The sequence below is a fragment of the Anguilla anguilla genome, chromosome 16 (genome assembly GCF_013347855.1).
Source record: "Anguilla anguilla isolate fAngAng1 chromosome 16, fAngAng1.pri, whole genome shotgun sequence".
Lineage (NCBI taxonomy): Eukaryota > Metazoa > Chordata > Actinopteri > Anguilliformes > Anguillidae > Anguilla > Anguilla anguilla.
Genome location: NC_049216.1, coordinates 15,296,246 through 15,317,099, shown reverse-complemented (window position 1 = coordinate 15,317,099; position 20,854 = coordinate 15,296,246). Strand labels below are relative to the sequence as shown.

The 20,854-nt window shown below is 44.1% G+C and overlaps 1 protein-coding gene across 10 annotated transcripts in view; it reads left to right on the top strand.

The window, feature by feature from the left end:
• The window catches only part of znf536 (zinc finger protein 536), a 165,290-nt gene extending 148,385 nt beyond the window's left edge, over window positions 1-16,905 (top strand). For 9 of the 10 annotated variants that reach the window (XM_035396757.1, XM_035396761.1, XM_035396758.1 and 6 more), the window contains one exon: window positions 16,422-16,905. In XM_035396757.1, the coding sequence (XP_035252648.1) occupies window positions 16,422-16,672 (251 nt within the window). In that variant the 3' untranslated portion in view covers window positions 16,673-16,905. Of the gene's footprint in view, window positions 1-1,505; window positions 1,691-16,421 lie in introns of those variants that run through there. The other variant, XM_035396763.1, reaches the window with a different exon arrangement.
• Window positions 16,906-20,854: the final 3,949 nt, after the last annotated feature.

The window sequence follows — 20,854 nt, the reverse complement described above, 5'->3', positions numbered from 1 at the left end:
TGGAGATGCAAATCTCATTCCGAGATACAAATATGTTGCTGTGATAAGTGTTTTGTGCTGTGAGAAACTACTACTACTAAAGTGCCAAAACACAGGGACCACTGGCACCACTTACTTTTAAAACAGTGGAGATTATTTTGTGGGGAAAACGCATAGATTTTACCTGTTTTATAAACTGCAATTATTACAGGATCATTCCTCGATTTTATTTTATTTTTTTCACTAATCTGAAGCTTATTGCGCCATCTAGTGTTAAATTCTGTACATTGTCTTAAAGAACCATTTGTGGCTATTTTTAAAGTGGATCAGTATCTTTAGTAGGTTTGCACGCATAATTGTCGTGATCGACTCCATTCCACTGAGATGTTTATAATTTAAGAGCAAGTCTACTATAGGATGTGTTTAAGTGTGAGTTAGTGAAAATTGCAAGCCTTGCTCAGCTACAAGTCAATGTAACATCCTTAAGAATTCATCACACTTAAATCGCATGAGGGCAAAAGAGGTTTCCACTCCTTTTTATTATTTTTGCCTGTATTTCAAAACAGTTCAGCATATTAGATTAAAGTGGACCAGTTAGAGATGCGTGTTTTGCTGTGAAATAAAACTGCTTCTCTGATTGTGCGCTTTGTGGAGACCGAGTAGCATACGCTTTATTGCTCTGAGGAAAATCTAGGCGAATGTATTTATTTATATTTTTCCCTTATTAACTTTACATTGTCTCACTGTTTCATTTCAATATCGCCCTTGCAAGAGCACACTCAAATAACTGCATGTTTTAATTTCCATTTGTCAGTTTCATAAAGGCATTTCTAAAAGAACATGACATGGAAATGCAGTCTATATACTTTATTGCCAAATAATTCTCGCATAAATTGTTGAAGAAATTAAACTGTGAGGGGGAACACGATTTATATTATGTACATTAGATTTCTTTCTTGCTCAACATAATTGCAAATAAGCTATTTTTACTATTTAAGATGGAAAATTTCATTCTAATTGCATTCTGTGGTTCGTAGGGGTTTTCATCATTTTACCACTGATAGACATTCTAGCGACTAAACTTGCTTGGAAATAGAGGCTGAAAATAATGTAATTATTGTGTACTCGTTGTTAGTATTTATGACTGAATGTGCAAAATTGCCCTTCAACCACCTTCACTTGACTTCATCTCATAGCTAATGGTATCATATCATTGTGGCTTACATTTCAAATTGGAACAAAACAAATGTATATAAATGCTATTTAGTAATCTTACTATTTGCAGTATGATAGAAAATTTAATTTTTGTAACCAAGCTTTTGCTTCCAGAGAAAAATGTTGTTATTTAACACGATTCCTGCCCAGTTGTTGTTACACTTAAAGAATAAAATGTTGTTGAACCAAATTTTTGGAAAGAAAAGGTTTTCCACTGGAACCACTGTAGAATGTGTGTGTGGTGTGTCTGCTAGGCTACCTGAAGCCAGAGCGCAGTAGTTGTTAATCTGAATCTTTTCTCTGAACTGTAGTTCGTCAGTGGGTAAGAGAGGAGGAAGGGCCTCGCGCACTGGCCCCCACGCTGGCCCCCACGCTGGCCCCCACGCTGGCCCAGGAATGTAACCTATCTGACAGTGAGATGCAGGAGGACTGTCTTAAAGACTAAGGGCCCGGCTCCAAGAACGACGGCTCCCGGCCCGCGCTCTGTCTGGCTGGAGGGGGGGTTTGGCGGCGGGGGTGGGGTGGGGTGGGTGTGGTGGGGGGGCTCTCTCACACAAGTCACCCAACCGACTGAGGAGCAAAACTTTATCAAAGACTCTGTTATAAAAAGAAAACACAATAATAACAAAGGAAAGTGTACGAGACGAGGAGGAGGAGGACCTGCGCTTGGCTAAGCAAGCTGCCCCGGGACCGAGCGGGCTGGGCGCTGGATGTACAGTTTAATCAGACACTGGACTGTGGACGGAGACACCGACATGCGCTGTCTGCGCGCTGAGCCCGCCCCTTTTTTTCGGCCCCGCCCTTTTTTTTCCCTGAGAGGCAGGCAAGCCGCTTTCACCCACCCACCCAGGGTCCCATCCCTGTTCCCCTGGACGTTTTCTCCCGGGCGGAACCTCTGAACGTCGCTCTCGCTGACTGGCACCGGGCTCCGCCTTCTCGTGAGGAGGAGCCAAGGAGGCGCATTACATCACTACCTTCGAAAGACTGAATCTCACTGGACGCGTCCTGTTAAGGTCAAAAAAGCCCGCTTCATTCACCGCTGTGCAATGTCCCGAGAGCCCAAGGACAATTTTGCCGTGTGAGGGACACGCTGTGTCCTGAAAAGCAGAACGTAGACCAAGCACACTCTGGACCAAGCTGAGTGGGCCATTCCCCCACCACACACACCCACCAGTGCCCACACTGTCCATCCCCCTGGCAACACATGCGTACATGCTGTTAGTTGACAATCTAGTTGTTTACAGAGCTAGTCACTGTTACAGTATCCAAGTGACAAGATATGAACAAGGTGTGGTAATGTGCAGAGGGCCACCGTTGGTCAGCCGTAATTTAATTTTGGGGGAGGGGGGGTCAAATCAGCGAGAGTGTAATAATGATTGAAAGATAAGACGAGACTCTTCTCCCCCACTCTCTCTTACTAACAGAAACAGGAGTTAAGTCTAGGTAGTAACTGTTCATATTGTCCACTGTTTGTTCAAATGTTGACTCTGTAGATTATCAAAGATCTAAATGTAAAAGAAGAGTTAAAAAAATAGTGAATGTGAAATGCAAAACGATGAAGTGACCGTAATAACTAGTTTACAATATCTTGTCCAAAATAGATAGATATATAGAATTCTAAGATGAATAACAAAAAATACAGGATTTTCCTTCTTAACATCTATCTTGTTAACTCCAAGGACTCTAGTGTTGCAAATGTTTATAAAATACTGCCACCTATCAATGTCGCAAAGTGTTACTGACTACTGAAATGGTTTGATGTATTTACTTAAAAAATGAACAAAAAAAAAACAAAAAAAGAAATTATTGTCTAGCCTTAGATACAGTCATACACTGTTGCATCTACAAAGCTAGCTGTTTTAGATGTAGGCTTTAGAATGAATTACTTTTCAAGTACTGTACTTTTTGCCTTCTACATTGGAAAAAAAGATTGACAATCTTTTCATGTGCTGCGAACATATACCCATATATACATAAGTCAGTTAGTATAGACGATTTCCCTTTTTTTCCCCCAACAGTTTTTTTGCACTGTGATGGTATCATAAAGTATCGGGTGCATCAAATCTATACAATACAAATGAATCTAAGTAAAAATAAGTTGTGCGTTTGTGCCCCTCGACATTGTGAAATGTGTCTCTGTTCTCTGTGTCCCCTGACAATTTTCTGCCGTTTGTACAGTCTATATCTATTTACATATTCAAATTTAACTATTACATGGCTTTGATAATGACTATTTGGTAAATGTGTTGAGTAATGCACATTGTCACCTTGATGGCTCATCTGTCTGTCCTGAAGCAAGATGCCTCGATGAAAGTTAAGCTCTATAGTGTTTAGGCCCATTAATCCCCTCCCAGTAATGTCCGAATCAGACCCTTGTTTGACTTTTTGCTTGCCCGCTGTTCTGCCAGCGGCAAATCCAAACTCTTAAATCAGAAATCACATGATCAGGATCTCTGAAGAAAAGTGTGGAGCATGGGGCGCCTATGTTCCTGGCAGAGAACTGTGAGATTAGGCCACTTTCCCAATCAGAGGCACAAAATGTGGTTGTGTATCATAGGATTCTGATTGGCTCCCCGCTCCACATGCATGTCTGGACCGCTCCCCGCCCCACACCCCACCCTGCTTCGGCAGTCTGCTCTCTGTTCTGTCCCTGGGGGGGGGGGGGGGGGGGGGGGGGGGGGGGGGGGGCTCGTGTGTCTGGGTTTTACTGAAGGAGTATAAGTGCATTACGCATTCCAGTTTGTCTTGTGAGCTGAAACCTTTATTTGCTGTTTTCTCATGCCAGTGCAAGTCCATCGGATGCTTCTTTTTGTAACTACTGAACTGTACTTGTAATAAAATAATATGTATTCAAACAATGTCTCTGTCTTGGCAAAATATGTTCTTTTAATTATTTAATATGTAATATGCAAATTAAATATAAGCACGGGTTTACATGTATTTATGTGTGTGCCTGTGTGCACATGGGCATGAGAGGCTTTCATTTTCAAAGTGTACAAAACAAGATACACTATCGCTGCTGTAATTTTTATTAACCACCAGGGGTCAGCAGAGGCACACATTTCTATGTTTGCAGTGAACAGATCATTGCATTCTGAGAGACCAGTGTTCTCTGTGTCATAGATTTAATTCACACATTCTGTCCTTTACTCGTATCTCGCAGATGACACTGAGGTCATTAAATTCCTGAAGTGTAGTCGAGAGAGGTGACAGTCAAAAGGAAACACCTCTGGCACTGTTTCTCCCTGGTGTTTTTACTGTTTCCCTTCACAAGAGTAACAGTGTGAACAGAAAGATTTTACCCGTATTTCCACCTATACCTATCGTTACCTCACCACTTCACAATACAACAAGGGACCCTGGTCCTGGAGTGCCACATGGTGTCCTGCTTTTTGTTGTTACTTTAGCTAGTAGTTTATTAAAGTTGATTCACCTCATGTTGTTTCCCGGATGTAAACTGATGATTATAAGGTAAAAACCAGGAGACTCCGTGGCTGTGGATAGTTGACCCATGAACTTGAGTCACCTTAAGGCCTAGAGGGTTCTCCGTGCAGTAGCAAGAAGACGACGAGATACAAATGAATGGCCTCATGCTATCGTGCCCATTTTCAAACATATATTTATTGTACTTACATTCATCGCTGCCTTAACTGCTTTTCCCACGCACCGTTTAAATGCGCCCCTGACGTGGCCCTGCTGAGCATGGCACCAGCACCCTGCCCCCAACCCTACGCCCCCCCCCCCCCCACCTGTGTGTATCAGAAGATCAGTGCCGGACAGAGAGCACTTGCCTTCACTGTTGTTGTTGGTGAAGCACTTGTTATATGGAGCTGAAAGATGAGCAATATAAATGATGTATCTTTTTCCCTTCTCCCTCACTTCTCTGTTAAGTGCTATACAAGAAACCCGCTGGAGGGGCTACCCAAGTGTCTCTGTAACACATAACGGGCCTGGACCATGACAGCTAATATTACAAGTTATGGTGTTCCTCTCAGTGCTGCTCTGCCCTTGGGCTAATGTATTGTTAATTCCAAAACCTGTTAAAGTCAGACACTGTCTGCTGTTATTTCAGCGTTGGCAAATAGTTGGTCCCCCCCCCCCCCCCCCCCCCCCCCCGTGCCGCTGTCTGTCCGTCTGTCTCCTCCCTGCTGCGTCCATGTTATGAACATTTCCGGTGCTGGTGTCACAAACCATTATTCTGTGCTTCTGTTATGTAGGAGAAAAAAAAAAATTTGTTTGGATATTTTATAATTTGAATCGTATTTACATAAAGGTAAGCAGAGAATTTTTTTTTTTGTTTTTGTAGTTTTAGGGTTAAGTGAATCTAAAATGTGCAGTTTTTTTGCAGACCTATTTCTGGAGAAGAAATTAATTTATGTGAATGAGAATGACTGTACAGGTGGTAAGCTTTGCCATTGCTCACAACCTGCCAATGCATTGTGCTGACACATCAGCTGTCACAGCTGCCTCACCTGTCACAGCTTTAATTTATCCTTTTTGTGCCTTATTAGTGCCAGCAATGTGTTTAGTCACTGAACTGCTGTGCACCAGGTAATGGCCGTGATTGAACAGAGACATTTAGCTGTCAAAGAGAAGGATTTTTTTCTCTCTCTCTAGCAGTCCCCTCAACAAAGGCACTACGCAGCCAAAAATACACAGAAGCTATTGGACGCAGAAGCCAAGGACAGTGTCACCTTTCCAAGAGTGATTTAAGGGATTTGACTGAAGCCGCTCAGTACAGCTACGCTGACGGGTAACATAAGCTTCAACTGTGACAGGAAGAGAATTGTATCAATTCTTTAAAAAGACAAGCCTATGTTCCCATTGAAAACACAATGTTTCTTCCACAGTGTTTTTTGAATATTTTTCCATCCACTATCTCAGTGTCTTAAGTGCCTTTTTCATGGGAAGCATTTTAGATTTAATTCAGTCCCCCGTGATGGATTGACGTCTGATCTGACTTGTGCTGATGGGAACCATGTTCCCTTTAACCTGAAGTTGATCTGAGTGCCGTCAAATTGAAAGGAACTGTGCAAGGTTAACGCTGGACTAATTTTTTAAAGGAATCGAATACACCAGACCAGATGTAGGGCACATGTGAGAATCTGTTCCTAATAAAACTCCAATGTTGAAAACGTAGTCACGTTTCCAGTATTTCTGTCAGCAGTGTACTCCCAGCAGCACATTTACCAGCAAAAAATTGTAAATGCGGTGCAATTTGCAAATGAGAAGTGTCACTCAACTTTGTCAATCAACAAGAATTGTGCATGTGTGTGAGTTTGAGTGTGTGCCTGCATGTGCGCGTATGCGTGCGTGTGTATGAATGTGTGTGTGTGTGCGCGTGTAGATGCATGTGTGTGTGTGTACTATTTGAAGGCTCTGTTTCTATTGCTGCCTCTGTGCCACTTTCTAAACCCACTGTAACAATGAGGATAATTATTTGCAAATGAAGGAAATCACAATTTCAGTGAATGATTATGCATTACTAAGGTAAAAATATTTCATTCACATTTTTCTCTGATGGTCCCCTATGCATCTCTGCCCTTCCCGTGTCAAGGCCGGAGCCTCATCATTATTTCCTGTTTATTTTTCTCTTAGCCCGCGTTGCATGGCCGTCTCCTTTCTCTCCTACGTGCCATATTTTCAGGCAATATGTACATCGATTGATGCGTTTAAGATGACAGTGCAGCTCAGTTCGTGTGTGCCAACAGTTGTAACTGGGCAGATGGTGACCTCTAGTTGAACCTGTCCTCACGCTCATTTGTTCAGCTGTACTTAATTTTCCCTCCATATTGCAGGTCCTGCGCTGCACTGACTGCTGTCGCCCACCAGAGGGCGATAAAGACCAGCTTATTCACCCTAGTGGACTGGCTGCTCACGCCGTTTAGGTTTTGCATGAATGTTAATGCGGGAGGCAAATATTCCAGGTACAGCCATTTGACTGTACCGCACGCGTCCCCTGTGTCTACAAGGCATGCATTTTCACAAATTCATAGCGACGGCGGTGATTTGCATTGGAGAGTTTGATGCATGCATTTGTGAGAGATCCACAGGTCCGTGTGGTGAAATAGTCTTGTCACGAAGCCATTCGGCTGCTGCCTGTGTGCATATAACGGCCTCGGTAATGACACCAGTGGACAATAAAAATGTTTTGCAAACTATCCGACGCTCAGTATTCATTTGGTGGCGCAATATAAAGGGAGCTTTGTGCAACTTTACGCTCTTATTTTGATGAAAAATTAATTGTACCAGCCCATAATGCCATGAACATAATGTGGTTCCTATTGAGTTTATTGGATTTGAAAAGGGACAAACTGGGGGTCACGCATTGACTTCACCCTGTAATACTGACTGCCGTGTAGAACGACTTCATTGACATTATTCGCAATGAATTCAACCGCAATGTGCATCTGTACTGGCTGAAAATGATGGCGTGGTTTGTTAATATGGGCCAGGCATATTGTGTATAGGAGGCACTGTGTACACATGTCACTTTCTGTGACTCGTATTACTGCCAGAGGGAAAGAAATCTTCTAAAAGGGTCGTGGAATTGAAGAAGCCTCCAATATAATCATTGTGAAAAAATTTAAAATATAATTCTTGTGTTCTCATAATGCTATTGTAAGATGTGTGCTAAAATTATGTTTAGTCCTGAAGATGGCAGTCTTAGAAAGTCAGAAAACAGTGTTTTCCTCACTTTCATAGAAATGCCAACGCAGAGTATGTACCTTGCGCGCTTATAACGACCGAGTATATACACACAACACACTCCTAACAACAGACTGTACACACACTCTTAACCACAGAGCATACATACACTCTATATGCTCCTAACAACATTGTGTATGCACACAACACACTCCTAAAAACAGACTAAATATGCACTGCACACTCAGTAAATACACAACAATGCATCTTGAAATTTAAATAAAAATAAAAAGGAGAGGGAAAAGGTAGAGATGCGAGAGAGGGCTGGAATAGCCATGGAGAGGGGGAATAGGCAGAGAGAGAACCGGTAGAGAGGGAAAAGGTAGAGAGAGACCGGTAGAGAGAGAATAGGTAGAGATGGGGAATGGGTAGAAAAACAAGGAATAGGTGGAGAGAGGGAATAGATGGAGAGAAAGGGAATTGGTAGAGAGAGATGGAACAGAGAGAGAGAGAGAGAGGACGGCGGTCCAGGGTTTTGTGGCCACAGGTGAAAGCAGGTGTTTAAAAGAAAGCAAGACGAGCAGAGGATGAGGCTTGAAAGATAAAACGGCATAAATGGAGAGAGAGAGACAGAGAGAAAGAGAGAGGGAGTGAGAGAGACAGAGAGAGGGCGGGCGTATGGGTAGAGCCCTGGCGCCGTGACCGGGGGTCACAGTGGGGCATTATGGGGCCCGGCCGGCCTGCCTTTGTGGCCCCGCTGCCCCTCGGAGATAATTGTGGGGATTGCAGCGGTGGGAAAGAGCTGCAGTCATCATTCGCTGTCTGTCAGGTATCAGTGCTCAGCCCTGTGTCATCTGTCACCATTGAGCTGCTCTGTCATCCCTGCCCCGGCTCTCTCAGCTTTCTGTCTCATCATGTTCATTATCTCCGGCTTCAACACCGACCCCCCCCAGCCCCCCGCATGCACACACACTCAAAGCCCACATCCACCCCCCACCCCCCCCTCAACCCCTCCTCTCCTCCTCTAGCCTCTTCTCCCCTCCCCTTCTTGGTGAATGCGTCTTTGTGCTACTTGCAGGCTCCGGATTATGAATCGATGATCATGTGGTGTAAGAGAGATAGATGGCTTTTAGCTCCGTCTTGTCTCCTCTAATTGTAAAATATTAGTTACATTAGACTCTGGGTTTTGATTAATGGAACTTATTTGGAGGTGGCCCTCCCCCTCCCAAAGTCCTCCACTGACTTTTGAGAATTGAGTGATTTCACTTAAAGCAGACAAATAGGGCCTTTAGAGAGAGAGAGAGAGAGAGAGAGGGAGGGAGGGAGAGAGAGAGAAAGCAAGACGACTGGAATGGGATATTGTTTCTACTGTATGACTTACCAGGTGTGTGTGTGTGTGCGTGCGTGTGTGGATGTGTGTGTGTGTCTGTACATTTGTGCAACTTCAAAGGTTTAATTACAATGAAATCTCAGGATTTTGCAGACCATTTAGAGGTGCAAACCTAATTATATGTACTGGATAATTAATCCAGTCCAGTCACAGAGAAGTGTTCTTTCATAAAATATAAGTTCCACCTAATAACTGAAAGCCTTTACCTTCTTGACATACAGTACTAATATTTATGCATTCAATATGAACAGGTCAGCCTAAAAATGATACCCTATCTCTCATTTTCAATTGTCCATATGAACTCTTTTGTTTATCTGCTGGTTACTATCTGTTCTTTTGCCTCTCCTTTAATTGGCTTTAAGTCCTTGAGTAGCACCTGGTCTGTGGTAGGGCAACATGACACTGTCTGTACTTCCAAAGCGCTTGCTTTGTGGTTTTTTACCTAAGATCTTAAGTGCTTAACCGATTTTAACAATACCTTTTAACCCTGTCCTTCAAGGCCCTTACAGTTCTGAAGTTTGCTGTGATAAGTATAGACTTTACGTTTAAAATTGGTTGTTTATAGTGGAATCGGAGAAGGGGGTTACAAGGTTTGCAAAGCTGGGTCATTAACACTGGCAGGGTAGAAGTGGAATCTCTCTCTCTCTCGCTCTCTCACTCCCCCCCTCTCTCTCTCTTTCTCTCTCTCTCTCTCTCCCTCTCACTCCTTGTCTCTCTCTCTATCTCTCTCTCTCTCTGTCTCCCTCTTGCTCCCTATCTCTTTCTCTCTCTCTCTCTGTCTCTCCCTCCCTCCATCTCTCTCTCTACCTCTCCCACTCTCTCTTGCTCCCTCTCACTCCTTCTAGCACTCTCTCTCTCTGTCTTTCTATGGCTCTCACACCCAAGCACAACCAATATGGCATTTATTATCAGTGTGGTCTGACAGGTCAGCAGTACTCCGTGCCTTCCTGTGTTCTGCTGGGACGGGGGGAAGGGGGCGGGGGGGGGGGGGGGGGGAAGGGGGGTGGCTGGGAGCAGGGGTAAAAATGAACGCTCATGAACTTTCCATCCCCAGACCGGAGCTCCAACCTCGGACGAGTCCTCCAGGTCCTGCTGAGACCACCTGCCACATCACTTCCATCGCATGATAAATATACTGCACTTTACCCAGGACTCTCGGCCCTTTCGGCTAATGACGGAGCGGGGAGGGACTCCTTCAGGGCCGCGGCGCTCTGAGTACGCACGGACAGAGGCGTCGAGCTCACGTCCACCATCATCTGCATGCGTGCATCACGGAAAATGCGTACGGCGTACTAACTACGTGTCGGGGAGAGAGGTAAACAGACCAGAGGGAGCACGGAGTAACAGCACAGAAAGGAAACAGGGAACGCAAACATGCCTACGTTTGAGGCGTAATATCTTATACCGACGCACGCATACTTTAAATAACAGCATCAACTGCCCAACATATAGAACCCTACTTAACACTGCAACACCAACCCAACAAAGCACCGATGTACTTCCTCCAGCTTAAGGGTTGCTTACCTTTGCTCACAATGAAAGAAAATGAACAGTCTTTTGAAGTTTACATACATGACTGCTAGCTGCGTGATTCCGTTCGTGTGTGTGTATTTATTTAATTCAAATGACATGAAGCCTGATTTGGAGGTCTGTTCCTTTGTCCTGTTCATAGGCATTTTCTTCCACCATTAAACACAATGGAAGTTATAGGAAGCCCAGCGGGGGTTATACTGTACTCACAGGCCCTTATGTATGAAAGAAAACAGAGTACAGAAAAACAATGGGAACTACTTCTGCACCTCTGTAATCAGGCAGTACTGTTTACAAAAGCTATTTTGAGTATTTATTAACAGGTCCTTCTGGTATAGCAATTAATAATCTAGTTCAGTAATTAGCATGGGATTTCATCCCCCGTGTAGATTTTGGCTTTCTTTGATTAAACAAAGAAATGAATTCCGCGGTGTTATTTATATGTTGGTTTTCTAGTTAACCAAAGAAATAGACCAGCATTTGTATTCCCAAAACTACAACCCACTGTCTTGTAATGCAGCGTGAAAATAGTCTTTTTAAAAAAATAATATTATTTATTTTTTTAAACTACAAGAAGAAATTGGGTACTCTGTTTTAAGAGATATATTTACACACAAGGATAATTTTGGCTCAAAACCGTATTGTATAATTTTTTTATCTTTGTGTGGTTGTGTGGTTGTAGGCAATATTCAAGTCTTACCTGTAAGGGTGGGTACTTGCCTGACCCTTACCTGTAAGGGTGGGTACTTGCCTGACCCTTACCTGTAAGGGTGGGGCCTTGCCTGACCCATACCTGTAAGGGTGGGTCCTTGCCTGACCCATACCTGTAAGGGTGGGTCCTTGCCTGACCCTTACCTGTAAGGGTGGGCCCTTGCCTGACCCTTACCTGTAAGGGTGGGCCCTTGCCTGAAATCGCAAGGACTGTGAGAACTGAGCACTAATGTTGAGGAGGGATTTGGGTTTGGAAGTGCTGTTTGCTGAGTAATCTCTCAGCCTTTACAACTTGCAGGTTATTATTGGCCGACAGATGGTGCATCACATTTTATTGCTTACACCTTCTGTGTGTGTGCGTGTGTGTGTGTGTGTGTGTGTGTGTGTGCGTGTGTGTGTGTGTGTGTGCGTGTGTGTGTGTGTGTGTGTGCGTGTGTGTGTGTGTGTGTGTGCGTGTGTGTGTGTGTGTGTGCGTGTGTGTGCGGGTGTGTGTGTGCGTGTGTGTGTGTGTGTGTGTGTGTGTGGTCCAGGGCGGGGGGTGTTGAGGACTCCATGGTGCATGATGCTGTATGGTGTTTGATAGCCGTATGGTGCATGATGCTGTATGGTGTTTGATAGCCGTATTCAGTCACCTGTCCATCCAGCCATGGGTTAAACCTCATTACATGGGTTAATTAGCCACTGCTTTGAAATATCACCACACTGTAGGCACACTGTGAAAATGCACTGTAAATAATAAGAAAAATAAGCAGGATTTGAGAAATGTTCTGCTTAAAATAAGCAAGCTAATCTTCCAATGATGTGAAAAATGTATTTGTTAAGAAGACAAGGAATATATTTAATGGGCAAAATAACCTTAGTGGTAAAATGCTTGGAAAATATCTTATAAAAACAATACTCTCAATTTAATTTAGTTTATAATATCCGTTATAATTTCATTTTTTGCTCTGAAAGTCCACGCTCACAATTACACTTGCGCTAAGCTACATTAGCGCTCTCTTAGTCTTAGCCTCAGCATCTGTTAGTACCAGTAGGGTTATAAACGGCATCCTCTGTTTCCTCTATAACCGGGGAACCTTGAACCGCACGGAGCGTGTGGCATTTTCAGCACGCGTTTCCCCACACAAACGCAGAGGCCCGTTTTAGAAACAAGGACCGGGGGTGCCCCCTCCCCGCGAGTTGGAGGCAGCAGACTTGCTTGTCAGGGGTTAACCCCTAATAGCGCGCGGGACGGAAATGAAACAGACTAACTGCCCCCTATTTTTTCCCCCTGCAGCTTTTTCCTCTTATTCTGAAGATAGAATTACTGTTTGTGAGCATCTGAGAGTCATTAGAGGCTCTGCAGTCTGTCAGGTGCCAGCGCACACACACAAAAACTGCTGAAACTGAGCAGCCTCCTCTGCCGCGCCGGCCCGGGGATTTGTCATGTGCTGATGAGCCGTTATAATAATATATGAGCAAATCACAAGCATTCTGCAAATTAATCAATTTTTTCCCCCTCTCTCTCTCTCTCTCCCTCTCCCCTCTCCCCTCTCTCTCGCACTCACTCTCTCATTCTCCCTCCACCCTCCCCAACCCCCGTCCCCGCCCCTTTCCCTCTCTCTCTCTCTCTCTCTCTCTCTCTTCTTCCTCCCTCGTCACGCTCGGGGAGGGTGGCTTTCGCCGGCAGACGTAGGTGAGGCTCGCTCGCTCACAGATGGTAGCGCTGGCATCAGATGGAATTTATATAAGAGGCATTCTGAACTGCTGCCAAGGCGGCGCGGTGTGCGAGCGGCCCGCGCGCTCGCTCGCCCGCCCGCCCGCTCGCCCGCGCATGCGCCTGCGAGTGAGAGGGGGAGCCACCAGGGGGAGGCAGTGTGGGCTGTTCTGCCGATGCCGCTGCGCCGGGAACTTTTAGCCAGCAGAGGAAGGCTGATACGGGGGAGGGGGCAGGGGGGGTGATGAGGGCGTTCAGAAAGGGAACTGTCTCTCCTTCTTTGCGCTTCCTCTGCTGAGCTGGGCCCTGAAGGGGCCAGAAAGCGCTTCTCAGCGCTGTGCCGGGGGCAAAATCCAGCACGACTCTTCAGAAACCTCCTCTCCCACCGACGTGCCACGGGCGAAATCCACCACATCTCTTTTAGCGGCTGTGTGAAGAAAGAATGCTTCACAGCTGTTGCGACTGCTGGCGAGGGGGAGAGGGAGCCGCATGACTCCCTGTCCTTTCTGCTCTCTTACAAGGCGTGGAGGAGGGAGAGTTGAAAAGGTTGCTGCAATACAAGCTGTAAGGGTACAGTGGGCCGTTTGAGGAAGTGATGTCGTATTACCAACCCTCCCTCCCCCCCTCCCCCCCTCCCCCCATGAGCCTCAGATCTACATGCACAGGGCCTTCAGGGGTTAATTAGGAGGCTGAGATAATCCCACACAAATGAAAATGGGACAAATAATTATTTTTCCCGGTAATGCTTTTTGTTTGGTTTCGAATGGCCATTGGCCACTCGAGAGCGAGAGAGAGAGAGGGTGAGAATGAGAGAAAGAGAGCAAGGGAGAGAAAGAGAAAGAGAAAAAAATAGAAGGAAAAGGGAGTGCACCACACAGTTCCCAGTCTGTTTCGTGTCACTCAGCACCTCGGCAACAATGACCTGGTGCAGTGTTGAAATGCGGCAGAGAGAAGCCAGCCTGCACCGCCGGCGTCAGCCCCGTACCTGCCGGCCCATCGCGGGGAGGCGCCCCGCGCGTAAATGTAAATAAATCCCCATCGCCATGGCAGCACCAAGCAAGATGCGGGCACGGCTGATGTCATACCTGGGGGTGCTCAAAAGGGGGTTCTCGCAGGAGACGCGCATACCCATTGTGACCGAAGGAAAGGCAATAACTTCTAAAGGGCTGGGGTGCCATCGGGCGGGCCGTATGAAGCCGAGCGTTTTGATTTCCGTGGCCGCGGTTAACTAAGTGGATTAGACAGGAAACTTTAGCATGCTCCAGTGCAGCTGGTCGCAGGCATCTGTCAGTCCTCTGGCCAACACTCACAATCAGGGCAGGGACACGAAGCTCGAGCTGACACCTTTCATTTTAAGAAGGCTCTGCACAAACACAGGAATGGTGGGGGTAGGGAGGCTCTTTTTTTCATCAATTGATAAAGAGCTTTCAAATTCACTGGAAAAGAAACGTACAATACGTAGTGTTTTTTCCCCCCCTGCATTCATACAATTGTAGTCCCTCTAAATAAAATAAAAAGCCTTTTATATGATTCCATTTGGATCACGGTCAAAGTTACCGGGAATACTGTCATTTGTCTCTTGTCTTGACAATACAAGTTACTGTCCATTTGCGTTGAGAGGGATTTTAAAGCAATGCACCAAAAAGCTCTCAGACGATTGATGCATTAAAAGCTTATCTGAAGCTACTTGGATATATATTTTGTGATGTTGGGACTTCATTTTATCACTTAATTGTATTTTTCATAAAATCTAAAATAATAGAGGAATAAAAAGTGCACTCGCTACGTTACGCAGTTTAAATGCATTGCGTCAGTCTTCTTTATCGACAGCACGCAAACGCTCAGTTCTCCAGACGTAAAGGAATTCGTAACCCCAGGAAGCTTTGGGCGCTTGACGTCATGGTCGTGTTCAGCTGTCTGTACCCACGGTTCTAATAAGTAGTCTGGTTTGTCTCGATGTGCTGCCACTCTCCCTCCTGTACGCACGTGAGCTGAGCCCAGCGTGGAGGTCTGCAATGCAGTGTCTCTTGTCTTCATCCCTCCACAGCCTCTACGTTGCTTTTGCCGTTCGGTTTGGAGGTACGGCGAATATCAAATAAGGTATTATTTGGTGATGCATGGACGCGTTCCCTGCGACCGCACGCGGGAAGAGCGCGTGTTGGGAGCGCGGCGGAGATGGCGAGCTAGTTTCCTCGAGTTTGTCTTGGGTAAACAATGCGCCGTACTTGCGCCTCTCCTCCCCGTCTCTGACCCGCGCTCGCCTGTGGAGATATTTATATATTATTCATATGGAATTAAAAATGGATGTTCTCTTTACCTCAGCTGTACCTCGCCGTGACAATACAAATGAACGGGCTCGGTGTTTACTTTAAATGCCGCCGCAAAGCTGACTTGTTGGAGCCACATTCATTCTCTTTAAGTGTAAAATGGGATGAGGAAATCTGCTTCTTGGACTCAACATAATGTAAAAGGGTGTGAAATTAAACCGCACATGAATAAAAGCTCTCCATTGTGCGCAGTTGCCTTGCTTATCTAAAAATTCAGACAACTGGAACATCTAAACCTAAAACTCGCAACAATCCCTTTTGTGTGCCGTTGCTGTACGGCCCCGTGCAGACATTGTAATTTCTAAAAGCTGGAGAGAAACGAAAGCTCGCATGAGAGCGTTTAACGGGGAGCGATTATAAATCCTGTGCCTGCAGTGGGTCCAAAAAAATCATTGCCTGGATTCACGTGTCATGCCTCTTCTCACCTTTATTGTTAAATCACCTCCTCTCTCTAGTATTGCGCCTCCAGAGTATCTGTTTCAAACCTCCTGCTAATTCAGTTAAAGTCTGCCCAAATTAACTGTCTTAAAATCCAAATAAAAATCAACTGTTGTCCTAACTCATTCAATCGTGTGCTGGGAAGTGCTTTGTTTTTTTTTATTTTCTGAAAAAAAAAAAAAATAGGACTTTTCAGTTATATTGTTGTTGAAATTCCGTGTATTGCAAGAAAATAAAAGAAAAAATACTTTTGGAATTTCAATGCTGGTATAATAATGGTTTGTCATATTTATTTGTCTATAGCCACAGAAAGCTTACGTTTAACGATACTGAATAATAGTGAATAAAACATAATGTAACTGAAAGACGAGTACATTTCAAAATGGAGCTGTGAGCAGATAACTGCGGTAATGTGGCATGATGCGTGGTCGCTTGTTAGGTGTGCGATGGGCTTGATGAGGAGTGCTGTGTGCTCTTCCCCCTGCAGGTCAGAGGCCTTTCCAGTGCAGATACTGCCCCTACAGCGCGTCTCAGAAGGGGAACCTGAAGACCCACGTGCTGTGCGTCCACCGCATGCCGTTCGACAACAGCCAGTACCCCGACCGGCGCTTCAAACGCTCCCGCGTGGACTCCGACCCCCCGGGGGGCTCCGAGGAAGGGAACCCCGCCGCCCCGCTCCGCCCCAGGGACCCCCAACGCCCGGGGCTGACCGCACCGCGGCCACAACCGCAGCAGTGACTCCACAGCTGCTGAAACAGCCAAGGCGAGTCAGGGGTGGAGCCGGGGGTGGAGACGACCGCCAGGGTTGCGCTGGAGGAGGGTGTTAACACATCGGCGCACATTCCAAAATATTTATTCCAACGTATTTTACAGTAACACAACAAATGCACAGGAGGCGGGGACCGATATACGTTTGGATGTTGCAATGCTTAACCACATCAGCCAAAATAATCGCGAAGATAGAGAGCATTGTGGGAAGATTTATGTGGGAAAGGGGGGGAGGGGATTTCTTTTTTTTTTAGTTACATGAAAAATAGCAAAAGGATGCTATTAAAAAAAAAGACATTAAATCTTTATAGTGATTTTTGTCCCCAAAAATAATGCTTTTACCAGAAAAATGATACGCATAAACGATTTAGCGATGGCCAGAAGATGGAAAGGCCCTGTTGTGTTTCAGCATCGAAAACACCTTTAGAACATGACACCGAGTTCTGCCATTCGCCGAGCGTGGTGCTGAGGGCGGCGGGCGCACCGGTGTGGTGCCCGCCTGACTGGGGCTGTCACCACAGAGGAAATCAATTCAGCCGCCGCCGCGGCTGCACTGCAGGAGAAACCTTAGCTGGCCCGCCGAACCGAGGGGTCAGCCCGGACCCCGCGTCCATCAGCTCGCACGCATTACGGCAGATCCTCTCTTTAAGATAAAAATAAAAAACACTCCCGTCTGAATGACCCGTACACTGGAGTAAATCCATTAACGTTCGGAGATGCGTCCTGCAGTTTTATCAATTCCTTCGATCGCTTTTTCTGTACGGAGGGAAATATAACGTGCACTTTTTTTCCCCCACTTTTTTCTTTATGTGTGATAACTAAGTAGTTTTTGTTGTTGTTGTTGTTGTTGTTGGGTTTTGTTTTTTTATTGGTCTTTAGTAGGTTATGGTCTACTGTACTGTATATAAACACTGTACAGAGCTGAAACAAGACAGACTTTATGACTCAAAGGGGCTTTAGTCAGGAGGTGGAATGTTTCTGCCATAGTAAAGAGTTACACTCTAAATTCCTAAGAAGTAAATAACCGAAGCATCGTCAGTTTTATGTTTATTAAGACACGTGGTGGGACTATCTTCCTAACTGAGCTCTTATGAAGCAGCTAACAGACAGATAATTACTCCTGCTCTGTGTCTCTAATACAAACCCCCTTATGGCTTTCATCTTTGTTTTTGTAAAACATGACTTTGTTCCACATTTTGTACAAAATGTTTGCTTTTGTACAGAGTGGATTTCCAAATTTTATTTTCACTGACAAGTTCCACAAGTAGATTTTGTGAAAGCCCTCTTTTGCTGGCATACATTTTGATATTGTTTTCAAAAGTCGTCTTGGGAAAAAAAATACACAAAATATTTAGACCTTTTGAAATCAAGCTCATCTAAAAATCAAGCTTATCTACTTGACCTTCACTGGTCTCCCTGTTGTTGAAGATAATAGAAAAATAAGAAAGAACTGAGAATATGGTGCTTTTATTGTATTGGTGTAAAAGGGTATTGATGTCTTCTGAAAAAGAAAAAAAAATGTCAAACTTAAAGAAAATCAATATCTTCCCACGCAGTCAGGGAGTGTTCCCTAAAGCCCCAGGGCCTTAAAACTTTCAGTTCTGCCTAAAGTAGTTTACACAAATACTGTTCTGCAATCAGTGTAAATAAAATCTGAATCGTAACCCTGAGAAAAGAGGAGGAAAACTCAGGCGAAGAGGAGCAGCAAAAACTGCTTGTTCACATGTCGTGCCATCGAGGAGGACAGTGCTGGTGTGCGGTTCCCGTTTAAATGTGCAGTTCCTGTTCAAACCAGATCGCTCGGTAATTAGGCTCTATCAGGCGTATAGCAAGCTGTTTGTTTCCAGCATAGTTCTCACTGCCTTACTTAAATCCAGTTGATCATTTTAATGCAACTGTATGTACGAGCCCTTCCTAGGGAACACAATGATATAAATAAAAGTACTTTATGACTGTAGGAAGATTTAGGATTTAAACTGCACTACTGTGTTTTGGTGACTGTGTCAGTCGCTTGCTTTTTGTGTGTGTGTGTGTGTGTGAGTACGTTCATGCCGCCTTCAGTATAATAGATATAAATTAAGTAAAAAAAATAAAATAAAAATAGAATATAAAAAATATATATATACTCACATTCCATTTCTCGCACTTTTTCAGTATTTTCCTCTGTGTATTTTGAGCATTTTCAGATATGACAGGCAATAATTCTGTTTGTGACACTGGAAGCTTTTTTCCCCCTGTTCTTTGTGAAGTGTTTGTCAATAACATATGGTCCGGTGCTACTGTGTCCTTCCCAAAGCCCAGATAACCCCTATATCCGAGCCCCCATCCTCCAGAATATTTGTTAGCCATAACACAAGCAGCTGACAGACGAAGTGGTTCCAAGACACCAGAAACTCAAAATCATTGCGCTTCTGAGAAAATAAAAAAAAATTGAATAATAAATTAAGTCGACCTTTTTTCCTCTGTGAAGTTCTGTAGTGTGTGATACCTGGTCATGATAATGTCTACATTCCTACACAAAGAATAGTTCTATCTTGGAGGAGAAGAGAAGAGTAGAGGGTTTTGTTGCTATGCTTATAAAAAGTAGATGACTTTGTATTTAAGGATTATTCTTGGTCATTATTTATTATTATACATCTGTTGAACATTACTCTGGCATAGAGATATTAAAGAATTTGTGTTTATTTCAACAGTGACTGTTTTCTTTCTGCTGTTAGAGGTCCGATGTCTTTGAAGCAGTGTGGTTTTATCCAATGTTTTACGCAATAAAACCTCTACCTCTGGGGAAAAAACAAGATCTAATTTTCAACACTGTCCTTACCGGCTGCATTTAGGCAAAGTGTCTGCACCTGTGCTCAGAAAAATCTACAAATGCGCGGTATTCGTCTTCTTTGTGGTTTAACCTCTCTGCGGTCATTAGACCTGCTGCCACATGGCGGTCGTACAGCTTCTGACCACAGTTTTGTAATGGAGCGGTCGAAGGGCCGGATATGACGTGGCCTTAAAAAAAAAATCTGCGCGCAAAATGGAGGCATCCTGTTGTCATGGTGAGGCCATGTCAGGCATCTTAGCGCCAGCCTGTTCTGAACAGCAGCATGTTTAATATTGATTTCACATCTCTACACTAAGCAAAATGTTTCCACAGCAAACACAATCAGTAATGGACTGCGCGTCGGCGATCATTTTGATAGCTTGCCTTTATTTTTTTATCCCTAAAGATGTAATGCACTAAAAGTTAAATTAAATCTGGCAATGTATAATTCCAAGACACGCAGTAAAACAAAGACACCTGTATCACTCAAAAAATGAGGATTTACTGTGTGAAATTAAGCTGCATTATGTCTCTCGCATATGACAAACAAGTAGCATAAAAAAGCAAATAAAATATCCTTCATAAACAGTTATGAGCGCCACCTGTAACAAAGTGATCGCTAAGGCTTATTAATGGAAGCCTAATATAAATATGACCGTTAAAATTTTACATCAATAAAAAAGGGTCCCATGCATTTCTTTCCACAACAGGAATCATGTCATCTACCACTCAAATCAAATATCTGAGAAGAAAGATCAGAATGTGAAAAAAGGGAACGAATGGCAGAGAAAAAAACGGAAGAGAAAAACAGAATTTGAAATGTTGTTCCCAGTGCGGGCACTTTTTACTGTTAATGGAGAAATACAGTGCAGGGCATGTTTAATGGGTTTTATTTTTATTATACTATACTGAATAATTAACTCTGAGGCAGACTGTCACACAGATTTATCTTTTAATTAAAATAGCATGGTTCACGCATATTTGAGTGGTAGTCCAAATAAATGCAATATAGAAATTTATGTTTTGTTTATCTTACTGTTAATTATCGAGAGATTGTTCTGTATTGCGGGCCCCTCCATATTTTTTCTTATAAAGTTTTGAGGTTTGTATCGCAAGTAATAAACCCTCGCCGTCAGGTTTTATCAATTTATGGGTAATTACGAGAACATGAAAAAATAAGACTTATAATACGATCCCAAGCTCATATTTATAAACAGCGAGGACTGGTAATATGGGGCTGACGCTCCTTTGGTTGAACATCTCGGAAGTAACATGCTCATACTTTCCAAATTAAAATAATATTCAATACTTATTTTTCATCACTCTTTGAAAATTAATTT